Here is a 25,839-nt window from a genome sequence, read left to right on the forward strand (position 1 = left end):
TGAAAGTAGTACAGGACATGTTTATAATTTCTGGGTCTACACTGGTAGGGATTCCAGTATTGACCACCCCTGTTGTCTGCCCACTTTTGGAGTTAGTCAGAAAATTGTGTGGGAACTTGGAAGATGATTGTTTAACAAAGATCACCATTTGTACCTAGGTAACTACTACACTGAAGTACAATTGTTCAGGAAATTGTTCAGAGTGGATACTATTGCTTGTGCACAATCCGCTCTAATTGTAAAAGCTATCCAAGGGAGTTTTTGTGTAAAAATCTTGAGAGGGAACAGTGCATTGCCTTGTGTAAGCAGCTGCTAGCTGTGAAACTTGCAGACAGGAGGAATGTCTGCATGCTGACTGCCATCCATGATGAGAGTACTACTTCCCCTGTGACTGTTTAAGGGCAGGTTGCTGATGTGCGCAAACCTGCGTGCATTTTAGACGGAAAAAAGCATTTTTGTTCAAAAGTCTTATGTTTGGAAAAAAAAAGTTGGCTATACATCTCTTCCATTTAGCAACTTTTAATGCTGTTGTTGTGTTCAAGGATTGTCCCCTGAGTCAAAGATGAAATTTGTTAAATTTCAGGAGTCTGATAGAGAGCTTGTTTTGGTTGAACAGGCAAGAGTTCCCAGAGTAGCAGTGGTGGAGGATGTGGCTATACTGAAAGATCGCCACTTTCCTGATCACATTCCTCCCACTCCCAAAAAAGAAATGTAGAGTCTGTGCTCGAAGAGGTATCCGGAGGGAGACTCGCATGTAATGCCGCGATTGTCTTTCTAAGCCTGGGCTGTGTGGTGGGCTGTTTCAGAAGTTACCACATCCAAAAGAATTATTGGGAACCACAGTGAGCGTAAACTGCCAGTTCCATATTGTTTTATATTTTTTGTTCAGTTTCATGGTTGACATTACTGTCATGTACTTAGTTAGACATTTTTATTTCTAGTTTTGTACTTACTTATAATTAGTTAGTGTTTTCTTTTTTGTTTTAAAAACATGATGGCGGTGTGCATGGAGTGGCGCTTGGCTGGCAGTGTAAATAGTGCCTTGCTGTTGGCGTCTACAAAACACTGCTAGCCAAATGCCAGTCCACAGGAAAAACCCGCTCCGCTGTAATCAGGCATCAAGGCACACCCGTGACATCTAAGGTGTGTCCGGTGGGATCCCAATGATGAAGCATACCATCAACTAGGTTGGTGGGTGAGGGGACACCCTTAGCATAACCTAAGGGAATTTCTTTTCACAGTTTGAATATTTGGAGCATCACAGAAGTAAGAGTCTTGGTAGTGTGCTTGCTCCTTCTCTAGGGAAAAAGTACCAACTCTAGATTAGTTCGAAAACTAGACACCCTGTGCAGTACAGGGTGGTGTGCCTCTTGTGAATCCCAAAAAGTGTCTTAGCCACAATGCCCTCTAAACTTTAGAACCTGACTAAAATCACAAATTTTTCTTGCATTTCTGTACCATATGCTTCCAGAACCAAAATTAAACCAGAAACTTATACCACCCACTGTTCCCCTGGTCTCCTGATAAAAATGCAACCTCTCTTTCGTCAGTGGGCCAACTGCCCACGACTCGGAAGCTGCCCAAACACAACATGGACAAAACAAAATTATCTATTACAAAACTACCTGTTTTTTCAAGGGGGGGGCACCTTTGTTTTTGGCCCAGGGCTTGGCAGCCATCTAGGCTCTTTGCAAAAAACGTCTGTTTTCTTTGGGAAAATGTGATGTGTCCACGTTATGTTTTAGGGCATTTCCTGTTACGGGGATTAGGCCTACCCACACAAGTGAGGTATCATTATTATCGGAATACTTGAGGAACAATGAGTAGAAGGAAATATGTGGCTCCCCTCAGATTCAAGAACTATTCATCACCAAAAAGGAAAAAGTGTTTTGTTTTTTTTACAAATTTTGAAGTTTGCAAAGGGTTCTGGGTAATAGAATCTGGTGAGAGCCCTGCACATCACCACATTATGGATTTCCCTAGGTGTCTAGTTTAAAAAAAATTATAGGTTTGCTAAGTTTCCCTAGGTGCCGGCTGAGCTAGAGGCCAAAATCCACAGCTAGGCCCTTAGCAAAAAACAGGTCAGTTTTCTTTGGGAAAAATAATGTGTCCATGGTGTGTTTTTGGGGCATTTCCTGTCAGGTGCACTAGACATACACATACAATTGAGGTACCATTTTTATCAGGAGACTTGGGAAACGCTGGGTGAAAGGAAATTTGTGGCTCCCCTCAGATTTCAGAACTTTCCATCACCGAAATGTGAGGAAAAAGTGTTTTTGTTTGCCAAATTTTGAGGTTTGCAGAGGATTCTGGGTAACATAACCTGGTGATAGCCCCACAAGTCACCCCATCCTGGATTTCCCTAGGTGTCTAGTTCTCACAAATAGACAGGTTTGCTAAGTTTCCCTAGGTGACGGCTGAGCTAGAGGCTAAATCCACAGCTGGGCACTTTCCAAAAAACACGTCAGATTTCAATGTAAAAATTTGATGTGTTCATGTTGCGTTTTGGGGCATTTCCTGTTGCAGGCACTAGGCCTACCCACACAAGTGAGATGCCATTTTTATCAGGAGACTTCATGAAACACAAAATAGAATAACAAGTGTCATTGCCCCTTGCCTTTCTCTACATTTTTCCTTCCAAATGTAAGACAGTGTACAATAAAGAAATCTATTTGAGAAATGCCCTGTAAATTACATGCTGGTATAGGGACCCCAGAATTCAGAGATGTGCAAATAACCACTACTTCTCAGCACCTTATCTTGTGCCCATTTTGGAAATACAAAGGTTTCCTTGAATCTATTTTTCACTCTTTATATTTTACCAAACGAATTGCTGTATAACCGTGTACAATGAAAACCCATTGCAAGGTGCAGCTCATTCATTGGCTCTGGATATCTAGCGTTCTTGATGAACATACAAGGCCTATATATCCCCCCAACCGTGAGAGTCCAGCAGACATAACCGTCGGTTGCTTTCGAAAATCTGCCATAGCTGGAAAAAGTTACAGAAGAAAACGTCGACAGAAATGGCAGGTTTTTTCAACTCAATTTTAATATTTTTTTTATTTCAGCTCTTACTTTTTATAGGAACACCCTAAAGGATCTACACATATGATCCCTAGGAGAATTCTGAATTTTGTCTGCTTTTCAGAAATGTTTAGCTGCCCAGGATCCACCATTGGTTTCACACCCATTTCTGTCACTAACTGGAAGGAGGCTGAAAGCACAAAAAATAGTAAAAATGGGGTATGTCCCAGGAAAATCCCAAAATTGTGTTGGAAAATGTGGTTTGCTGATTCAAGTCTGCCTGTTCCTGAAAGCTGGGAAGATGGTGATTTTACCACTGCAAGTCCTTTGTTGATGCCATTTGCATGGGAAAAACACACATGCTTTCTTGTGCAGTATTTTGGCTAATTTCTTGGTCTTCTCCAAGGGAACCCACAAACACTGGGTACCTTTATTATCCTTCGGGTTTGTTGGAAAAAAGGATGCCTACTTGGCGTGGATAGCTTATGTGGACAAAATGTTATGAGGGCTTTATTCTCTACATGGAAGGTCCCATTCAGCCACTCCAACTGCTGTCAAGCCCTCTCTCCTCCAGCTGCCTCCCAGTCTCTCCAGGTGACATTCCATGTTGATCCAACAACATTCAAATGGTCTCTGTTCTGTACACACTCCCATATATAACCCAGCTCCTCATGTTATGCACCCCGTTATCAATCTATAAAATGTTCCCTTTAGAAAAATGCACCATAATACAAGGGAATGATACAACAAAACAGCATTGATATTACATTTCTTAAATAACAAAAATGGAAACAACCACCCTTATAAAAACATTGACCCAAAGAATTCTTTCATCATTACATTTAAATTAAACATCTCAAAGTTGAAGTTTGTTTTAAGAATGCAAATTATCTTTTATAATGTTTCAAACAAGCAGAGAGTTAGATGTCACTATGAGATCTCATCACCATGGTTTCAATCTCCCTTTTAAGTTCTTGACCATCTAGAATTTTATCCTGAGGTATCTTTCCTTTGAAATGTACAACTTTGAGGATTGAGTTAGAGCAGGGCCTAAAGAAGGTTAACATAGAAGCTTTGCGCCACAACATCATTAATGACCAAGGAAAGCTTAGGTAAGCAAAACTGGTATTGCAGAATTACTACTATGTCAGAGCCCACAGAGCTAATAGTGCCTACCAACAAAAATGATACAAAAAAGCAAATATACGGGGGTTTCTGGCCTAGCAGGCCTGATAAAAGACGACTTGGAATACAATATCATTACTTTAAACAAGGAGACCAAGTCCCTAATCACAGATCCAGGGCAGATCCATGCTATGTTTTGGAAACACTCCCAACGGATATAGAGCACCATGTACAAGACATACAGTGAAAGTCTTAGTTGCTTTCTGGGAAGTCCTCTTATCCCCAGACTCAAACAGAGTGAAATACAGGGTTTGACGGCTGTATTTACTACAGAGGATGTTGTGGTGGTCATTAGGTCTCTACCTAATGGGAAAGCTTATGGGTATTAAGGCCTACCGGTCACATTTCATAAAAAATATATCTCCCTTTGATAGTACCTAAAACAGTGCAACTCTCCAGCCACATACTGAAGGTAGTACTATTCCTCCATCTTTCAACATGTCTATAGTGGTGACCTTTCGAAAAAAGGACACAGAAACCCGAAGACCATTAATTCTTACCAGCCCATCAGCTTCCTTAATGCAGACTACAAGATAGTCATGAAGCCATTGGCCACCTAAATGAAAAAAGTAGTAGGTACTCCTATTCCCCCGGATCAGTGTGGATTCATGCCAAGTAGGCAGCTGTCAATAATCAAAAAATTTCTGTATTATTTCAAACAAAATAGAATCTGGAACAAGTATTTTTATTAGACACTGAGAAAACTTTTGACTTGGTTCACTGGAAGAGTCTGTTTTATATCCTTAAGAAATTTGGGTTTTTTACAACATTCATTGAGGTGATTTCTATAATTTATGAGGAAGCTACAGAGTGGTTAATAGTAAACTCAGATGAAATCAGTACCTGTAAGATACAGGGGGGCACCTGATAGGGGTTGCCCACTTTTGGCCATTGTGCTTGTTCTTCTTTTTTAACCGTTGGCAATTGCCATCAGAAATGAGAAGCGGTCATAACCACCTACAGGCAGTATAGCAAAAAAAACAAGCTACACGCAGATGATGTCACTCTGTTAAGGAAAACAGTTATGGCTACCCAACAGAGAGAAATTTGACATTTTTTAATCCGTGGGTGGGCATAAAATTACTAGGCTCAAAACAAAGATCCTCCTATGCAATTGTGCAACTTATTATTTACCACAGGAGTTTGGCTTGCCTCCTTAGGCTATAGAATGTGGACAATGGCCAACTCCTGGAGGGGCACTTGCCAGTTATAAGCCTCTCTGAACTCAGTTGGATCCAACTGTCTGTAATTTCCAGCCATTTAGCTGATTTACAGGGACCCCTTCTTCTCATCTGTTCACCCAATCTGTGCAACACTTAAGTTAAACTTGCTCACAGATGCATCCCCATAGGCGGACGGTACCTCCATGGGCAACAATGTGATGTGGCCCATTCCAACCCTTGGATCAGACTTCTGTCCCAAACCCAAGGAAAGCTCTGTCCACTAGGATAACTGTCAACAGAGACCACTGAAAGCGGTCAATGTCAACAGCAAGGCTCCAGACAATCCAGGAGTCTCTGACCTCTATGGTTTCTCAGAGTGGGGGGACAGTAGCCCCAGAGACCTAACACCCTCTATCCACTCTACCTCCCAGCAATTCAGGGGTGGTATCCTGAAAATGGCCACTCAGCCTAGGGTCTATACCCTGAGACTTAACAGAAGACAGGGAGTGGCTGTCCTTCATCCTGATCCTCCATCTGGGGTCAGTACCCTTCACTTGGGAATACTACAGCCAGAAACCTGAACAGTTAGGGCTCCTGTGGTGGGTGCCCCTCCCAGCTTTCCTGACACCTGAGCAACTCATTGTCCAGAAGGAAGTGTATGTGCAGCTAGGGGACTAACTATGACCCTCCTCTGGGTCACCTCCTCCCACTCCAGGGATACCGGGACCACAGGATGGAAGAAGTCCTGCACATAGGACAGTTACCATACACACCTGGCTAGTGTACTGTTCTGGGGAAACCAGCCTTTCCACTATCATGGTCTGGCTAGCCTTGGTGTCCCTCAGAGCAGTGAGTGGGACCCATTTACTGTCATCTCATGGAAGTGACAGCTCCCACCCTCAGGGACCACCAACTCACACTCTAAGTCTACCACCCAAATAAACATCAGAGTGTGGTCTATGACCAACCCCTGGGACGGCCTACCCCTAAATACACACTGCTCACACTTGTAGAGGTTTCACCAGTGGATGGTTTCTTACGATAGACAGAATCTCCCCTTCTGGTGTCCTAGCCAAAGTGTGGCCAAAGCAGTGGGTTTGGAAATGGGGTGCCTTGGGACACCACCCTCCATAACCACCTCCCTGTTTCTCAAAAGGAAGATATGAACAACCTTCTCCCCCATTACTCTGGGACCTGTCAGGGTCTCCCTTGGCCTCCCCTCACTCTGCTGGGGGGTACCTGAACTATTCTTCTTGGGGTTATTCCCAGGTACCGTCATTTCAACTCTGGTACTGATCAAGCGGTTCACCTCCTTAACAGTCTACCTGAGGTCAGATAGCTTACTATCAATCAAGTGCTGGTACAAATCTGGAAGACAAAGACTAAACATATGCTCTTTTGCAATCAAGTTATACAGCCCCTGATAATCCTCCACTTGACTGCCCTTCACCCTACCATTCAGTGCCTTGCAAAATAAATACACACAATTCACCCAGGACATTTTGGTGAGATTCTGGCTGTCCCTAAATACCTGTCTGTACTGTTTTGGGTTCAGACCTTACTTCCTGACAAGGGCTTCTTGCACGGGGGATATCCCATCCTGTCACAACAAAATGAAAGCAGTAGGACAAAAATTAAATGCAGTTCAGATCACATGAAAAAAGTTAAAGACGACTCTTCTAACAGCAAACACTGGCAGCCGAAAAGTCTGGCTGAGGTGTGTAAGTATATATGCATATATATATTCCACCAAACAAAGTTCAAACGCTGGCACTCCAGACAACTGAAATGTTTATTCAGACCAACAAATCCTTGTCAAATATCAAATTTCCAATTCTCACATGCAAAGATAGGGCAACGCGTTTCAACCATCACGGTCTTCTTCATTAGCTCACAAAGAAAAAATTCAAGGGGAGAGCAGGAAGAACAGCTTGAGTTTTTCAAGATATATATAAATATATATATATATATATATATATATATATATATATATATATACATATGTGAGAATGTGCAGACAATGTGTTGCAGGGTGCTTAAACTCTCCCAAAGCTCCCAGAAAATACACAATTGATCGTTTCCCTACAGAAAAATGTGTCAGCAACGCCACAGAAGTCTGGTTTCTCCTTACTGTTGATATCTCAGTCTTAGCTCATGGGAAAGGTGAACTCTGCCTCTGTAAATTCACCCTATTATAAGTAATGCTTCTTCTATAGTTTATAATTTTATTGCAAGCCACAGTGCCTTTCGCAACATGAATTGCAACGCTTTGTTGTGGGCCACAGTGCTTTCTGTAACACGAGCCATGCTGTGCTCTATCATGCAAGTTGTGCTGCTTTTGGTCAGGTGCAATAGCTTAAGAGTGGCTGCCGGTTCTCACAGAGTCCACAGGCTCTTGCAAGTGAAATGTCGTGCATACTGTAGCCTAGATATTAATTTTGTTGAACCACAACAAACCCGATGTAGTTGACGAGCTTCTGCTACCATTAGCGCTACCACTTAAAACATTACAGTCCTTCACAAGGTGAAGATTGAATCAATGGAGCACAGTTAGGTCCTGATTTAGATGTTAGTGGTCACACCACCAAGCTGTGTCATGCTCAGACCAGAAAATACCATCACAGCCACGGTCTTCCATTTGCTGTATTGAGATATTACAGTACTGCTGGCGGTCTGAATGGCGGCAGTTCGCTGACAACGGGAGACAGTGGCAGGACTCTATTCATGCAATGGCAGGGGCTATGGAAGAGAGGTAAGTGATAAAAACACTTTCCCCTAGCCAAAGATGTACCCCACACCACATACTGCAAGACACAACACATGCACTCAATTACCCATTGCCATTCCAACACAACAAAACCCGCACATGCCAAAAACACCCATTGACATGCATCCATGATACAACATACACACTTCATTAACACTGCACCCACACACAACATAACCACAGCAAACAACACAACTACACACTCAGCTACACAAACACACTCACACACACCCACTCTTGCAGCTCAACCACCCAATCTCATTGTCACTCTCATCGCATACACACATACAGACACTGACTCACACACACAACTCGCAGCACAACAGGTACAGGTCCCCTGACAAGGCGCACACATGGACCCGGTTTGCAGTTGTAAATGTACCATCACTGTGGTGGCAGCATTCATTTGCCAATGAATACTGGAACCATAATGACAGTTGTGTGTGTAGGCAATATGTGTTATGTACAAGTGTATCCCCTTCCGTGTCTGTTCCACTTGTGTCCCTGACATAAGCATGCCACAGTGATAAAAAAATTACTGTGGGATGCTTATGTCTCTAGTGGTCCCCACCACCCATGCAGTGCCCACCCAAAGTAAACTGACAATACGGCATCCCTCCCTTGAAGTCCATCAACAGTGGGGTTCTGTGTTCTCCGTGGGACAGTGGCAGCAGCGATTACAGGGGTTGTCCAGTCATGTCCAGTCAAAAATGGAGGAAGTGGTAAAAAGTGGAGTTTTCACCCCCCTTTCTTACCCAATTATCCAACTAAGAAGTGGACGTCGGACCACCACGTTTTCCTTTTCAGTAAGACACATCTAAATCAGCACAGTGGGAAGGCTGGCAGGGGTCTAGCCAGCATCCTCTTTTCTCTGTCCCGCTATCATTGTAGGCAGTGTTTCTTGGCAGAGACTGCAGTTTGAATGCGCTCTTTTGTCTATGCAACAGCCAACATATAAATGCAGCAGGCAAACCATTGCCGTGGCGGATGGGTTTCCAGTCAAAAAGTTGATGGCAGGACCATTACTGACAACTTCTAAATCGGGCCCTTAGTCTCTTACTATACATGTGGGAAAAACAAACTCATTTGCTCAGCTCCACCCAATTCATGTTCACAAAAAGGAGGACAGCACGTTAGTTTTAGAGCATAGCAACAGCTAAACTTTCCGTAAGTAGTAAACCACATACAACATGGTTGAATGAGATTTGTCCTACCAAGACATGAGGTTAAATTGAGTCAGGCTAACATCCTTGGTCAAAGACAGTAGCCTCCAAACTTTAAGGTGTTAAGACCTTTCCTCCACATCCCATCCTCACTGCCAGTGTAACAAGGTGCACTGGTAGAGTAGACAGGACTTACCATCTCAATATTTTGGTTTCTGATACTCTGTCTGTGATCTGATTCAGATTCTCCTGGTCTACATTTTCCATTTCTCTCTCAACCCACTGATTGCCACTGTTGTCCTCTTTCATCCTATGGGGTATGTTAGTAAATCAAAGAGCTCCATTAAAAAATTGATTTGTTTTAAAGTTAGAATTAGGCCCCCATAAAGATAGTATCATGTTCGGAGGCAAATATTTTATTTTTTGGGATTCATTTAGCTTCACAAAATTGCACCAGGAAATATATGTTTACCTGCATTTTCCAAAACATAGTGGACTGAATTCACAGACAGTTTACTACAACTGGGTGTGCGAAGTACACATGACTAACTCCTGATTTGTTAGCTTATTCCTGGCCTAGGCCTAGGCTTAGTTCATGAAGGTAAACATATATATTTGCAATTATTCTTACAACTAGATGTAGTCCTCTACCTAGATGCAATTCAATATGGGTTGATAGAGAATTACACCTTAAAGCAGGGAGTATGTCTCTTTGTTTGAGGGGATGTGCACATGCACACATCAAAATGTCAAAATGGAATCCTAACGTTTCTGTACATATTTAAAGGATCCAAATGTTGCTCTATATAGCGTAGGTGAAGATTGTGGCCTAGAACTTGAAATAAATTGTGAAGGAAACATTGCATGAAGAAATAAAAAAATAATCTCACAAACTTTTCTACTGTTAGCACATAAATAAAGTCCACATTCAAGGTGCTGATACCCTTCATTTGTGCTGCAAGATATTACTGAGTCAGGTATCACCTAAATTTACACAGTGTCATTATCTGACTGTGTGTGGGGTTGAGAAGTTTTTAAAGGTGAGAGCAAAGGATATTCGCTATAATGGGGCTTGCCCCCTTCTTTTTTTAACAACACAGTTTACGTTGATAGAACAGGGATTCTTGATTTAGCTTTTATGAATGTGCAGGACATGAAGGTGAATGAGATTGAAATGGTTTCTATGTTGTGCAGGGTAAAATCAGCTACAAAACCCATCCCATTTTAATGATAACGCCAAAGGTATCAGAGACTACATTCTTTTCTTTTTTAGGAATACTATTTGATGCCAAATACAATTGGAACTCAATTCTATAAAATAGGAAAGATCTTTTAGATTTATCTTAGTAAAAGCGTGGCAATTGTGACCTATAGGGCAGGGATTTAGGGCATGATCAATGTAAAGACCTTACAAGTGGAAACACATTTCTTGAAAATTCTGCTGGTGGTCTCATTTAGCTGTGCCAACTCTATCTGTCATGCTGAGCTGGGCATTCCATTTATAGAGGATCAGATCAAGTTATTCACCCTTCTACTGTGGCATACCACCTGGATAAGGGAGTTGCCTGCTCTAAACTAGCTAATTATGAAGGATTACCTGCTTCTTCATGCTGCAGTAGATATTCTGTGTTAGGCCTATGTGAAAAAAATTAGGGAGGAGATTGGCCACCCAGGTTAATTTGCCACCTCAGAGTCATGTGGCCTTATACATGGTAAAAGAAAGCAACTATTCTATGATAATGCTTCATTGATTAGAGATAACATTGATAACCACAAACCTACAGTATGTTCTTGCAATTTGGTCCACACTTATAACGGCCAAAAACAGTATCTTTCCTTCATCTTAAACAGACAGCAGCTTGTTATGTGTAGTGTAATTGGAATGTAGAATGCGGGCCTCGGGATGGACTGGAATGTCGAATGCGGGGCTCGGGGTGGACGATCGGCGGTTGGCGGTGAGCCAACAAGACGCGTTCAAGGTGGCTCCAGTGTTTCCTTCAGGAATAAATATATTTATGTACTTACAGAGTCTGGCTGTGCTTCCGAACCGCAATATAATTTTGGCGAAGAGGATGGGATCATATGAACGTAGTGCTTTAGCATTGGTCATTTCAGATTTCACTAAATCAAACGTGTCTTGACAATCCTTGCCCCAAATGAATGCAACACTATTTTTTAACATATTGGACAAACACTTCATCTTGGAGGCATAATTAGGAATAAACCTGGAGTAAAACTCACACAATCCCACAAAAGAGCGCAGCTCGTCCTTATTTTTTTGGGGGGACAATTTCAAACAGCATCGACTAGTCCACGTCTTGGTTTGACACCCTCTGACGAAATAACATGTCCCAAAACCTCAATCTCCCTCTTCCAAAATTCACACTTTTCATCTTTCACAACCACACCATTATCCTCAAAAATCTGTAAAACTAACTTAAGCACCGTGTCATGTTCTGCTAACTGTTTGGCAAAAATGAGTACATCATCCTGGAACACCAGGACCCCCTCAATATCCCTCATTAGTTGTGACATGATGCGCTAGAAAACTGAAGCTGCTGAAGCTGAAGCTGCTGAGGCAAGACAGAAAGGCATCCTACGAAATTGAAAACTACCAAAAGGTGTGTTAAAAGCAGTATATTGTCTAGAGTCTTCTTCAAGGACCACCTGGTGGTACGCTGAAGCTAAGTCAATCTTGGAGAACCACTCAGCACCATTGAGTTTCTCCAACAAATCATTAATTCTGGGCAATGGAAAGGAGGCAATCCAGATCTCCTTGTTCAGACTTCTTAAGTCAACACATAAGCGCATTTCGCCACTGCGTTTGCGAGCTACCACAATGGGAGACAAACACAGGCTACACTCCACGGGTTCAATAACCCCAGACGATTGTAATTTTTTCAATTCTAGTTTAAGGTCCTCCCTCAAGCTGAAGGCAATTGTTCTCAATTTATGTTTAATGGGAATGGCACCCTGTTTGATTTTGATTCTATGTTTGAAGCCTTTGATACATCCCAATTTTTTCTCAAACACACTGGGGAACATCCTATGCAGGGTCTGCAGATCTAAGCCACCACAATCTTTAACTACCATTAACTGCTCGCTCGTACCCGGCCTCAACACCATACCGAAGAGGTCCTGGTGGAACCAACCCAAAATGTTAAGCCCCTTGACTGCTACATACACTTTTTCCCAGATCCTGTGCCCCTTGAATTCCAAAATATCTTCAATGAAACCCTCAAGTTCTATCCTCCTGCCTTCATAGGAAACCGGAGCTCTGTCAGGTGGAAATAATTTCCTAGAACCCCATGTCTTCTTAAACAATTCTGATATCACCATGGTGATACATGCACCAGAATCCTCAAGCAGATGTAGCATTTTGCCCCTTACAGCAATATCTACATAGGGGTCTACACATTCCTCAGGATTCCCTGAGATAGCTTGTTCATCCGTGACCACTACAATCATATCATGGAACTCACTCTCCAATAGTAAAAAAACTTGTTATGAGATTTAACAAACAGCCGAGCCTTGTCGTATTACGCCATAAATTTTTCAAGAGGGCCCAGTTGCAGAGTGAATCTATTGATGAGTGTGTCAGTGCACTTCGGAAATGGTGTGCACAATGCCAGTTTTGTGCATTCTGGGATCAACTCATCAATAAATTCACTCTGCAACTGGGCCCTCTTGAAAAATGTATGGCGTAATACGATGAGGCTCGGCTGTTTGTCAAATGTCAGAACAAGATTTTTTACTGTTTCCTGATATTCGTCCAACTCTTCGCCTTCCGCAACTTCGATATCCGGGAGAAGTTTTAAAGTTTCTCGACCTTCAAATCCTAGGGAGTGTAATAGTCGAAACTTTTTCCTCTCAGGTCTGTAACGTGAGGCCCCAATAGCTCCTAAATAAGTCTCAAATGTGTCAAACCATTGAGACCATAACACAGGTGGTTCTCCAGGTGACTCTAAAAATGGTGGAGGAGCAGTGACAGATTGCTTAGTGCAAGGCACATTAATTCTTTATTATTGGTGTACTATGGAGTATATATTATGAAATAGAAAGAGTCAACCACTGTCAAACTGCACCCCAACTTTCTAAATTCAAATTAGCTGTGAGGATGTGGTACACGGCCATAGGTTTAGGGCGAGCCGCTTTAATTATAGTCACCAAAATCAAACGTGTAAATAACTATGGATGCAAAATGAATAAAATAACAGGTTTGGCAAGATTTCCTTACATTGCCTAGCAACAGCTCTACAGAAGGAGGCACTTCCGCACAAGCTCTCCTGTTGCTAGGTTACACCATAAACAGAAGCCACGTGAAAGACGTGCAGGGAGTACGCGCGCACACACTCTGCTTGCGCCCGGTGTGCTCAAGCAAGGAGAATGTTGCCGCACATGCAAGATGGAAATCTGGGCAAAAGTCAAGAAACACGACTTCTGATGAGGTCGTAGGCAGAATCTCACCACTTCCCAAAGCGAAGTGCAGTCTCCACAGTCGTCCGTGCAGCGTTGGATTAAGAAAGGCGTGCAGCAGACTCGCGAAGGTTCTGAGGTGGCTCCAACCGCTCGTCGCCAAAATTATGCTGTGGTTCGGAAGCACAGCCAGACTGAGTAAGTACATAAATATGTTTATTCCTGAAGGAAACACAGGAGCCACCTTGAATGCGTCTTGTTGGCTCACCGCCAACCGCCAACAAGATGCGTTCAAGGGGGCTCTTGTGTTTCCTTCAGGAATAAACATATTTATGTACTTACCGAGTCTGGCTGTGCTTCCGAACCACAACACAGCGCATAGTCCTCACTAGATTTCGATTCAACATTTCACTGACAAATTTGGCAGTCTATCTGATTTGAGCCCATGTCCCTGTGCTGGGTGGTCATTCCAGTTGACCTTGCATATCATGTTGTTATGCCACTTTTATCAAGCACCTAGAAAAAAGATTTTACTACAAACGCTTGAAGCTTTCAAATGTCACCAATGCAGACCTGATTTACTGCTTTTACAGCTGTGTCACACCCCTCTGATCTGCTGTTTGAATGCGTCGTTCATCTGGAATACACTAACACTTAGGAAATGTGCAATACAGTGAAATCTTGAGTACTGCACATGTGTATTATTGTGTTTTTGACATGGGGTATAGCTGGTTTCTTTATCAGAGATATTTTTTAGCTACTGAAATGTGCAATATTGTGATATTCTTGCATGCTGTTCAGGTTTTTAACCGTATCCTGATTGATATTTATTTATTCTGTTTGCACTGTATCTTTGTATAATTTTAATCTTTTATGCCACAGAAATGCAATTAATAAAGATATTTTCCACAGTTTTTCACTGTGTGTGTTTCAGACATGCAATGTTTCTTTGTGAGTGTCACAGGGAGCATGGAGTATAAGATAAGTAATATGTTTTTGAAAATCTTTCTACATATGTGCATGTATTATGTTTACATTTTTAAAATTTAAATTTTCTATGTGTTTGCAATGCTTAAATTTTTATTATAGTCTTAATTTATATAGTGTTGTGTCTTAATGCAATGCCTAAAGTAATATGACTGTTTTTTAAATGTTAAAAAATATTTTGTTTAGATGTTAGGCTATGTCCTGACTCCTTTGATTTGTGTTTTGTTAGAAATGGGGTCTTTGGTTGGCAGTCAGGTTACCCCCTGTTCAAGCAAGGACCCCCCCTCTAGTCAGGGTAAGTAACACACAATTCAAATTATCCTGTGCCCACCCTCTGGTAGCTTAGCACTGAGCAGTCAGGCTTAACTTAGAAGGCAATGTGTAAAGTATTTGTGCAATAAATCATGCAATAACATAGTATAGCACCACAAAAGTACACCACACAGTGTTTAGAAAAATGTATAATATTTATCTGGTTCAATGTAGGTCAAAATGATCGAGATTTGATAAGTGCAAGGTAAATTATCACTTCAGAGAATGATAAAAAGAGTCTTTAGTCTTTAAAAAGCAACCAGTGTCTCTTGCAAGCACAAAGTACTTTTTTTGTGTTCAAATTCTCTGCATGGGACCACAGAGGAGGAGATGCGTGTAAAACAAGGAGGTGTGCGTTTCTCTATTACACACAGATGATACATTGATAATTTTCCATGTAGAGTAGGCTTTGTGTCGATTTCCGGTGCGCAGACTTGGATCCTCTTTGGGTTGCGGGGTTTTCAGACGCCCCGGGGATAATGTGGAAAAATCCTGGGCGTGCAGGACGAAGTCATAGGAGCTGCGTCGATCCAGCAGGCAGTGCATGGAAATTTCTGTTGCATGGCAGGCGCTGCGTCAATTCTTCTCACAGGAAGTCAGGCTGCGTCATTCCGGCTCGGCTTTGCATTGATCCAGTGGCCCGTGCATCGAAGTTCCGGTTGCAACACTGGCGCTGCTTCAATGTCCTCTCAGGGAGCTAGGCTGCGTCATTCCAGTTCAGCGTGCAGTGATTTTCTCACCGTGATGCAGGTTGTGCGTCGTTCCTGACAGGCTGTGCATCGTATTTTCGCTGCACAAGGAGTTCTTTCAGGAGGCAGTCTTTTTGGTCCTGAGACTTCAAGGAACAGGAGGCAAGCTCTATCCAAGCCCTTGGAGAGCACTTCTCAGCAGGGCCAGATGGCAGCAAGGCAGCAGGGCAACAGCAGGGCAGCAGTCCTTTGCACAAAAGTAGTCAGGTGAGTCTTTTTAGTAGCCAGGCAGTTCATTTTGGCAGGTTGCAGGTTCTGGTTCAGAGTTTCTTTACCAGTGGTATCTTGTCCAGAAGTGTCTGAGTTGGTAGGGTCAGAGGCCCTGTTTAAAAAAACCAAATGTGCCTTAGAAGTGCACCAGGTCCCCTTTCAGTTCCATCCTGTCTGCCAGGGTCCCAGTAGGGAGTTTGGCAGTCCATTGTGTGAGAGCAGGCCACTGTCCTTTCAAATGTAAGTGTCAAGCCCTCCACCCTCCACCCTCCAAGCCTAGGAAGACCAATTCAGTATGCAGATGTGTGCAGGTGTGACTGAGCATCCTGTATTTGGGGTTGTCTGAGTGAAATGCACAAGGTGTAAGACGTTGGCTCTGTATATACTATCTCAAAGTGAGAGATAGCGTGCACAGAGCCCAAGGGTTCCCCTTAGAGGTAAGATAGTGGCAAACTTAGATAATTCTAATGCCTATTTTGTGGTAGTGTGGTAGAGCAGTAGGCTTATCAGAGGGTAGTGTTAAGCATTTGTTGTATACACACAGTCAATACATGGGGAACACACACTCAAAGACTTAGCTTCAGGCCAATAGTTTTTATATAGAAAAATAACTTTCCTTTATTTATTTTAGAACCACAAGATTCAATATTTGAAGTAAATACATAAAATGCAAGGTTCTCCACATAGGTAAGTAAGGAACTTGGAATTACAGAAGTAACATACAAAGTTTTGGCAATAAGCTATTTTAAAAGTGGACACTGGAATAATCAATAGTTCCTGGGGGAGGTAAGTAATGGTTAGTTTTTCAGGTAAGTAAGGCACTTACAAGTTCAAGATCCTGGGCATAGGCATCCCACTGTTGGGGGTTCAAGGCAACCCCAAAGTCACTGCAGCAGCAACACAGGGCCGGTCAGGTGCAGAGGTCAAAGGAGGGCCCAAAGTGCATAGGCGCCTACGGAGAACAGGGGTGCTCTGGTTCCAGTCTGCCAACAGGTAAGTACCTGCGTCTTCGGAGGGCAGACCAGGAGGGTTTTGTAGAGCACAGGGAGGGACACAAGTAGGCACACAAAACACACCCTCAGCGGCACAGGGGCGGCCGGGTGCAGTGTGCAAAGCATGCGTTGGGTTTTGAATACAAATCAATGGAGGGATCCTGGGGTCACTCTAGCGGTGCAGGCAGGGCACAGGAGGGCTTCTCGGGCCAGCCACTCACTGGGCTAGGCAGAGGGTCCCTGGATGGTCACTTCTGCACTGGAGTTCACTTACTTCTGGTCCTGGGGGCTGCGGGTGCAGTGCTTGGTCCAGGCATCGGGTTCCTTGTTACAAGTAGTCGCGGTCAGGGGGAGCCTCTCGATTCTCTCTGCATGCGTCGCTGTGGTGGTCCAGGGGGGTCGTCTCAGGTTACTCACAAGGTCGCAGTCACCTGGGAGTCTGCCCTGTAGTGTTGGTTCTCCTGAGCTCGAGCTGGGGGCGTCGGCTGCAGAGGGTGAAGTCTCACGCGTCAGGCGGGAAGAGTGAGTTCTTTAAAAGTTGTTTCTTTGCTGCAAAAATTTTGCTGTGGGTGAACAGTGCCGCTGTACTCTGGAGTTTCTTGGTCCTTCGCTTCAGGGCAATCCTCTGAGGCTTCAGAGGTCGCTGGACCCTGTTGGATGCGTCTCTGTGCAGGTTCTTTGAGTCTGGAGACTCAGTCTGGCACAGACTAGTCAGTCCTGCACTGAAGGTTTGGGTAAAATACAGGGGGCATCTTCTAAGATGCCCTCTGTTTGCATTTTGTAATAAATGCAAAAGTGGCATCAGTGTGGGTTTATTATTCTGAGAAGTTTGATACCAAACTTCCCAGTATTCAGTGTAGCCTTTATGGAGCTGTGGAGTTTGTTTTGACAGACTCCCACACCATATACTTAATATGGCCACACTAAACTTACAATGTCTAAGAATAGACACTGTAGGGGCATGTGGTATAGTGCACCCTCCCTTAAGGCTGTAAGGCCTGCTAGAGGGGAGACTTACCTATGCCACAGGCAGCATTTTGTGTGCATGGCATCCTGAGGGGGATGCTATGTCGCTTTGCCTTTTTCTCCCCACAAACACACACAATCTACAATGGCAGTGTGCCTGTGTTAGGTGAGGGGTGCAGTAGATGTGCCCAGGGCCTGTAAATTAAATGCTACTAGTGGGCATGGAGCACTGATTGTGCCCCCCACATAAATAGCCCCTTAACAATGTTTCAGCTCTGCCATCGCAAGACCTCTACGTGCAGTTTCACTGCCACTTTGGCTTGGCATTTAAAACTACTTGCCAAGCTTTAAACTCCCCTTTTATAACATATAAGTCGCCTCTAAGGTAGGCCCTAGTTAGCCCATAAGGCAGGGTGCTATGTAAGTAAAAGGCAGGACATGCACCTATACGTTTCACATGTCCTGGTAATGAAAAACTCCCAAAGTCATTTTTTACTATTGTGAAGCCTAAAGTGGTATGGAGTACTTTTTGTCATGTTTTCACTGTGTTACAGTATGCTCTGTGCCAATCTACCGGAGGGTGAGCACAGAAGACTTTAGGTTGTGTTGTGATTTACCCTGACTTGGATTGTGGCCCCTACCTGGACAGGGTACATGCCTCTGCCAAATAGAGACCCCAATTCTAACAGTATCTATGGTGTCATTGTGGTTTTCAAATGTAACATATTTTGCAACAGAGAAATTAGTTTTCGTAATGAAGAAGTCCCTCCAACAGTATGCACATGCAATATAGAGGTGCTTGTTCAGCAGTCCCTCCAGGGAAACAGAGTTATTGCTGCCTTTGATGGGAGCTATTATGTGTGTCTTTCCAAGAAGAGAAGCTATCCACAATAGGTATGCTCAGGCTATTAAATGTACAAGTTTATCATTGATCATTCACTTTTTGGTGGGGTACTTCTGAAACAAACACTAACAGCCCCATGCCTAGCCCTAAGCTTGAGAATAAGAAATTCTACCGCAACATGATTGCATTGCTGCTTCACTTCACAATCAGACATTTTACTTGTAAGCATCTAGTTTAAACAAAGTAGTTCAAATATGAGATGTGAACGGGGCAGGTTGGAAATTAGACTCCTGAAGATGTGGCAATTTGGACCTGTATCTCTCTAAGAAAGATACAGACCAATACATTTTACTTGTGTCTTCCTACAACCATCTGTCGTAGACCATCCAGTGTACCTTTAATTTAAAAAAAAGTATAGAGATCAAATGCAACAGCAGACATCAGTCTCCTAAAAAACAAACCAACTAAGTTTGGTGTTTTTACTAAGACAGGATTATATTTAATTCAGGGTGCCGTTCTGTTTATTTACTGTTCATTGTCAGCGCTATCCACAGTCACACACTCTTATCTATTAGACTTCACATATCTATGCTATTTTGTTGTGAGGTATTGTGGGACACCAAAGTATGTTGTTTTTCCATCTGATAATTACATTGAATGGCAAGCATTTCATTATATAAAAAAGGAGCAGCACTGTCAAAATATGAAAGCTCTTGTTCATACATGCACATACATCCTTATGATGTTTGCCATACATCCTTATGATGTTTGCCATTTCTAAATCATATTTATAAACTAGCTTCTTATTAGAAGGACTAAGGTCCTCTTTTAGATTGTTGCAGTCAGAGTACTCCAAAAGCAAAGTAGTGGAGTTTCCTGTGCACCCAACCCACAGTTCATCCACTCTAGTTAGTGTCTGCTGGTGCTCGCTGTGCCACTGGACTCAAGCCAGCCTGGCTGATGAGGGGTGATACCCCAAAACCGATCTCAGGATGCTTATTTCTGGTCTTCAGAGGACCTGGCCTGGCAGTTCAGGATAGACTGGTACCATGGGGAGGAGGGTCAAGACTGATTCGTGAGGGGCGTGGTCTGACCACGGGTGAAGATGGCCACCTGAACTTGGGGCTCTGCGGGGTGGTGGGCCCTGATCGAGGGCGGAGCCACGCCGAGGGCCACGTACCTACCTGACTGCGCCCGAGGACCACTCTGCAACATGCTCCGGTCAGGAAGCTGAAAAATGGATGTCTACACTGTATGTATCTATCCCGCGGACTGCTGGGGGCGATGCGGTCCCACGGGAGAGAACGACCCACAGGCAGAGAACGAGTATGCAAGCTCAGCAATGCTTGCCCCCACCCCCCACATGCAACATCCTTTGAGAAACTCAAAGAATAGGAGTCAGACACAGTGACAGCGTGTTCTGAGCAGCAGGAACGCCCAATGGAAGGTACCTCCCAAGAACCAGAAGCCCAGAGCATACGGCAACATCTATCCGTCCTTCAAAACAATCTCCCTTCCCCGGGGAGACACTGTTGGCATTACGGACTCGGTGGCCAAGTGAGCTCCTCACTGTTGAAACACCAGAGTAGCTACCCCGGACTACAGAAGAGGTCACTGATCCCCAAGCCTGGGCGGTCATATTAACACAGACAGGCTTTTTACAGATTACGTCAGTATCGTTATTGTGACTAGAGGTGATTATATTTGGTAACAAAGGACAAGAAGGTCAGCTCCCACCCCTCCCTCTCCTACCTTACACCTTTCTATGTTGCTACACTACGAGACATCGTTTACGATGTGAGGTCTGTGACCAAAAACGGCGGACCAACCCTAACAAATAAGTTCTGAGATGCCTGGTGGCAAGACTGCAGGTAAATTCGCTGGCAAGACGGTAAGACAACTACTTTTTTCCAAAGCCCTCCAACATTTGTGACTCATGACCCCTGCCAAAGGACCACAGTCAACGGTCCTATCCGACACCATGGCCAGCCCTGACCAGGAAGCAACTATAGAACACATACTTCAGGATGTCACAGCTGTGGGCTGATGGCTGGAGGGAATGGACTTTGCTATATCCTCGCTGGCAGTGGAGATGAAATCCATGCGCCTTGACATAGCAAGCTTTCAGTCTTACGTATTGGGGCTAGAGCCACGAGTGACAACTGTGGAAGACCATATAAATACAGCACAAGACAGAGACCAGGAACTGTTATTCTTATTCAGCAAGTTGGTATACTTGGAAGATAGGAGTCGCAAGGACAATATCAATTTTTTCGGCTTTCCTGAACAAATTGAAGGAACTGATACCCAAGCCTTCCTGCGAGACGCCCTCCCCATGCTAACTAACCTAACCTTTGACCCACCACTGGAGTTTCAAAGAGCACACCGATTGGGCCCAAAACGTCAGTATGGGGCCCTCCGACCACAGCCGATTATTGCCTGTCTCCTATCTCATGGCCAGGCCCGTCAACTCCTCCTAGCAGCTCAGTCACACGGCCCATTCCGAACAGAGGATACAAAATTTGCATAACCACAGATTTCTCAAAGGAGTCCAATGATCGCCGGAAAGCCTTCTTGTCCCTCAGACCCCAGATGTGCCAAGTAGATGTGAAATATGGCTTGTTTGACCTGGCAAGAATGTAGATCACCAAAAACGGTATGTACAAGGACTTCTACGAACCAGAGGATCTGTGACTTTTCCTGGAAAATTTGCCGCCCCAGTCAATGGAAATAGCGTCTCTGGCCGGGCGAGTGTAACTGTCCACTGACATTCAGAGTGCGCTGCTGTCCCCCCCTACGCCAAAGAAGGGAAAAAGCCATCAAGAACCAAGTCATCATCCCAGAGACTTGGAGAGACTAGCAAAGACGCATGCCGACAGCGGCCTAGTACTACAGGCAGTGGCGTACCACACTCAGCTACAAATCTCAGGGACAAATCTTGCTACCCCTGAAGACCACCACAGATCCCCTGAGAAACCACAGCTATGATATGAGTCGTTTTAAGGTCCAGAGCCCTGCTTGAGGATCAAGATCTCCATTGCTGTACCAACAGGGCGGAGTACTCTGAATACCTTGTTGGAAATTATTGTTATGATGTTATTTTATTTTTTTATATGCTCTAGTTATGATGCAATCAGACTGCGGCTGTGTCTTACTGTCTTACTATTTTATTATCTTATTCATTTGTCACTCTCAGTATAACACTGTTTTGCAATATACAGCACTGTCTCTACCCTCTCTGACACCTGACATCTATGCCCTTTCCCCTCCCCTCTCTCCCTGCCAATGCATTCCTCAGCTTATTTAGTGTATTCAACATCTGTTGGTGAAACAGTGGGACTAATAGCTACACATAAGGTACCATGACATGTGGGAGCAGCAGGATACAGAGCATAACCTTAGGGTCGCTTGCAAGACTAAACTCGTGCTCCAAGACACAACATCTCATGATGGTAAACTTATGTTGTTCCTCTGCTTGTTCATACTGATATCAGCTCTAGGATGCCCAAACCCACCAACGCTACCACAGTCGCTGCTTCCATACAACTAACCCTCCTACAGGCAGAGATATTACACCTATACCGCCTATTCCCCCCCCCCACCAAAGCACCTGCCCAGTCGAAGGATAGCAATGAGGATACTCCCCACTTCCTCACTTTTTCTCTCTCTCTCCCTTCTATTCTATTGTGTTCTATAGTACCCAGCCCCGAATACCTTTCTCAACAGTCCTACCTGCTAAGGATGGCAGTTTGCGCTCTGCCCCCGACCGGGGCTCCTCCCAACCAAGCGAGTGTCCCTCACAGATCTGGACCTGCAGGCCACTTCCTTCTTTCTCTCTCCCCAGTCAGTATCTAGTTCACTCTATACTTCCCCCCGTCTTACTCTCTTGCCTGACTCTTTCCTCTCTCACTCATATCTCTCCCTCAGCTCCCCCCTCCCTTGTCTCCCCTTCCTCTTCTGTCTTTATCCCCCTTCATTCTACCCACGCCCACCCCCCTCTCTTCCGTCCCACACCCGCAGATGAGTACCTAACACCCGGCAGCCTTCTCCTCCCTCCACCTCACCTTCCTTACCCACCCCATCCCACCCAACGTTTTTTCACCCTTCATACCTACAGTTCCTCCCCATCCCCTTATTCCCTCACCTCCGAACTTGGATGGCTGGACCAGCCCCATCTACAAGCCATTCTCCAAATTCTACCTTGTGTCTATGAGCTCTAAGGCCTAGACCGTAATCTTTATCTCCTCACACTCTCCTAGTGTAGTCAGCCTCCCTAAACCCAATAACCTCCTTCACAAGCTATCTCTTAACAGCACAAAGGCCTTTTCTAGCCTGACTCCAATGTATCTGCCATACCCTCCCAACAAAATGTAACACTAAGCTGTAGATGTATCTCATCCACTATTGAGCCACAGGTCCTTCGAACTAGACATACTGATCCGGTGGTACACCCCGCTGAGGAATGGTATTTTCCACACCCTCTGCATTTTCCTCTGCCCCATATGTACTACAAGCGCAACTGCTTACACGTTCTCTGCAGACCTCTCCCATTATGGATTATGGCCACCGGCACATAGCCCGACAAACAGAGGGCCCAGTCCATACGCTATTGGTCAGCAGACATACCATACGGATGTTATACGGGGAACAGTTCGCCAGAATTTTATGGAACCTCATTGTGGGATAAGCTCTGGGTGGTCACTCATCAGCAGAGACAAGTCACTCCCCTCACCATTCAACATTCAACAAAATGTAATTGTGCTTGTGTCTTCTACCCCTTCTCTTAAAAGTCCCCCTATTTTCTCTCCTTTTTCCTTTCTTGCCCTTCTTTCTCCTTTTTCGAATTCCTTTCTATCTCCTATTCTAAATCTCACCCATTCACAAACAGGTTCAAAATAATCGAAGTTCCTATTTTCCTTCACTATATCCATGATGGCATATTAAAATTTGCTATGTATCTGTACCTCCTTTTCTTGCACTGTAGTATTTCTCGAATACATTAAAAAAAAAAAAAAAGACTGATTTGCCTATGGTGGGTCCAATCTGGGATGGCCTGGTGGACAAAAAAACAGGATTAAACCAAGATCTTTGTGACTGGGGGGTGAAGGTTTACATTGTTCAGCATTCCATCCATCATCTCTTCTTTTTGCTTTTATCTCCCTAAGTGGTAAGGATATGCCCAGATATGGTTCCTGTGCTCACTGCACCACTGGATTCAAGTTTGCCTGACTGATGAAGGGTGATACCCTAAAGCTGGTCTCAGGATGCTGGCTTGGCAGTTTGGGCTGGACTGTTCCCATGGGGAGCAGGGTCAAGACTTATTTGCATATGGTGGGCCCTAAGTGGCATGGTGAGCAAAAAAAATATTATACCAAGATCTGTGACTGGGGGAGAATGTTTGATTTGTTCAGTGTTCAATCCATTATGTGTTCTTTTTGCATTTTCAAGTTTGAACCAGAAGTCCCCCACTGGCTCCTCCAGTAGAAACCTTAGACTTAAATCTTCACAGAGTTCAAGCCTCATCCCTCCACTCTATTTAAAGTGAATAGATTAAGGTACATGTTTCATAATAAAGACCACTAAGAAAGCATGGCAGCCACAATACGAAAAACACCCTGGAAGAGAACACACAGGATTTTAGGTTCATTATTTTTTTATCTGTTCAAAAACAAACATGATTTGGGAGTTTTCTTGGGTGATGGACAGTAGTCCACTCAGTTATTGGAGGTTATTACCTCTGTAGTTATTTCCACTCTCCTGGTTGACAGCTAGCCACCTGCCAAACCCGTATTTATTCCTGAAATTTAACACAAACTCAAATGGCCTGAAATCATAAAACTTCACAAACTCTTGGAAAACAAAATAAAATACCAATCAAGTCAAGCCACTTTTAGTATTCATCAAACAATTTCCAGGTAACTTCTTGTATGCAAATCACTTACCCAAGCCATGTCTGTGGGTTGACATCGGTGGCATTATGGACCAGACCTTAGAGATTGGATTAAAACATTCCACCGTATTAGAGGTTTTTAAGCCATCCCGTCCTCCTACGACATAGAGCTTATTGTCAATAACTGCCACTCCAAACTGCAGACGTCGACCATTCATGGTACTTATTTGTATCCAGCTGTTTGTCCTGAGATCATATTTTTCTATTGTGGTAGCACCTACAAAAATCATACGTTTAGTTAAAATGTGCATGCCATGGATGGTAAAATAAAGTACTCCATTAACAGCACTCTGACATAATATATTAGGAAAAAGAACACTCTAAGGTATATTATTAGGAAATTAGAAGCTAGAGCAATGAGGCTGAAGACTTATTCTATGAAAAGTTAATGAAACGTCAAGGTGACATGAAACAATCATTTAATACATGGCTGTGTATTTCATTTATTGTAATAGATAGTCATGCCATTAGCAGTCTCCTGAGAATTCAGTTCAATCTGAGAAATGATGAAGGGTGAACTACTTTGATAGATGGTTGCTGAAAAGCTGTAACCTATATTGCGGGTACAGGTGGAGAGATAGTCTTACATAGAAGAAAAAGTTGGGTTACTGTGACAGGTGGAGTGATGTGCAGGATGCCTAGACAAGTATAGAGTAAAGCAGGGCCAAGGGACCCAAACACTGGAGGTGCAATGGGGCATCTTGCATCTACTTTACTCCACCCAAATCTGGCATCCCCAACTCGAATGGGTTCAAACCTACAAGCAGAGACTGTTACTGTTCCTGTGCCTCCTGACATAGGAGGTGGAGGGGATGCCCAAGAGGTTGGGCATGCCAACCAAGGCAGAATTCCCCCTGCTGCCCAAATGAGCTTAGAAGGAGACACCAGGTGGTGCTAATGTCAAAATCACTATGTCCAATGCTGCACCAGCTCAAGCTTTTAAACCTGCCTCTATCCAGTCTGTCCAAGCAGACATAATCATAATAGGGTGAAAGGGATTTAGGGGAAGCCACTAATGATCAAAGGTAGGCCAGGGATGAAGCCACAAGTGATTTGATCTATAGCTTGCCTAAGCACTCTAATGGCTGTCAAGGATGCGGGGTGCAGG

At 43.9% G+C, this 25,839-nt stretch overlaps 1 protein-coding gene across 1 annotated transcript in view; it reads right to left on the minus strand.

Annotated features, from left to right (window-relative positions):
• The window catches only part of KLHL4 (kelch like family member 4), a 924,273-nt gene that overhangs the window by 114,851 nt on the left and 783,583 nt on the right, over nt 1–25,839 (minus strand). Inside the window, exon 7 of the mRNA XM_069213186.1 lies at nt 24,724–24,948. Within this exon, the coding sequence (XP_069069287.1) occupies nt 24,724–24,948 (225 nt within the window). The remainder of the gene's footprint in view (nt 1–24,723; nt 24,949–25,839) is intronic.

Source organism: Pleurodeles waltl, chromosome 2_1 (genome assembly GCF_031143425.1).
Source record: "Pleurodeles waltl isolate 20211129_DDA chromosome 2_1, aPleWal1.hap1.20221129, whole genome shotgun sequence".
NCBI classification, from domain to species: Eukaryota; Metazoa; Chordata; class Amphibia; order Caudata; family Salamandridae; genus Pleurodeles; species Pleurodeles waltl.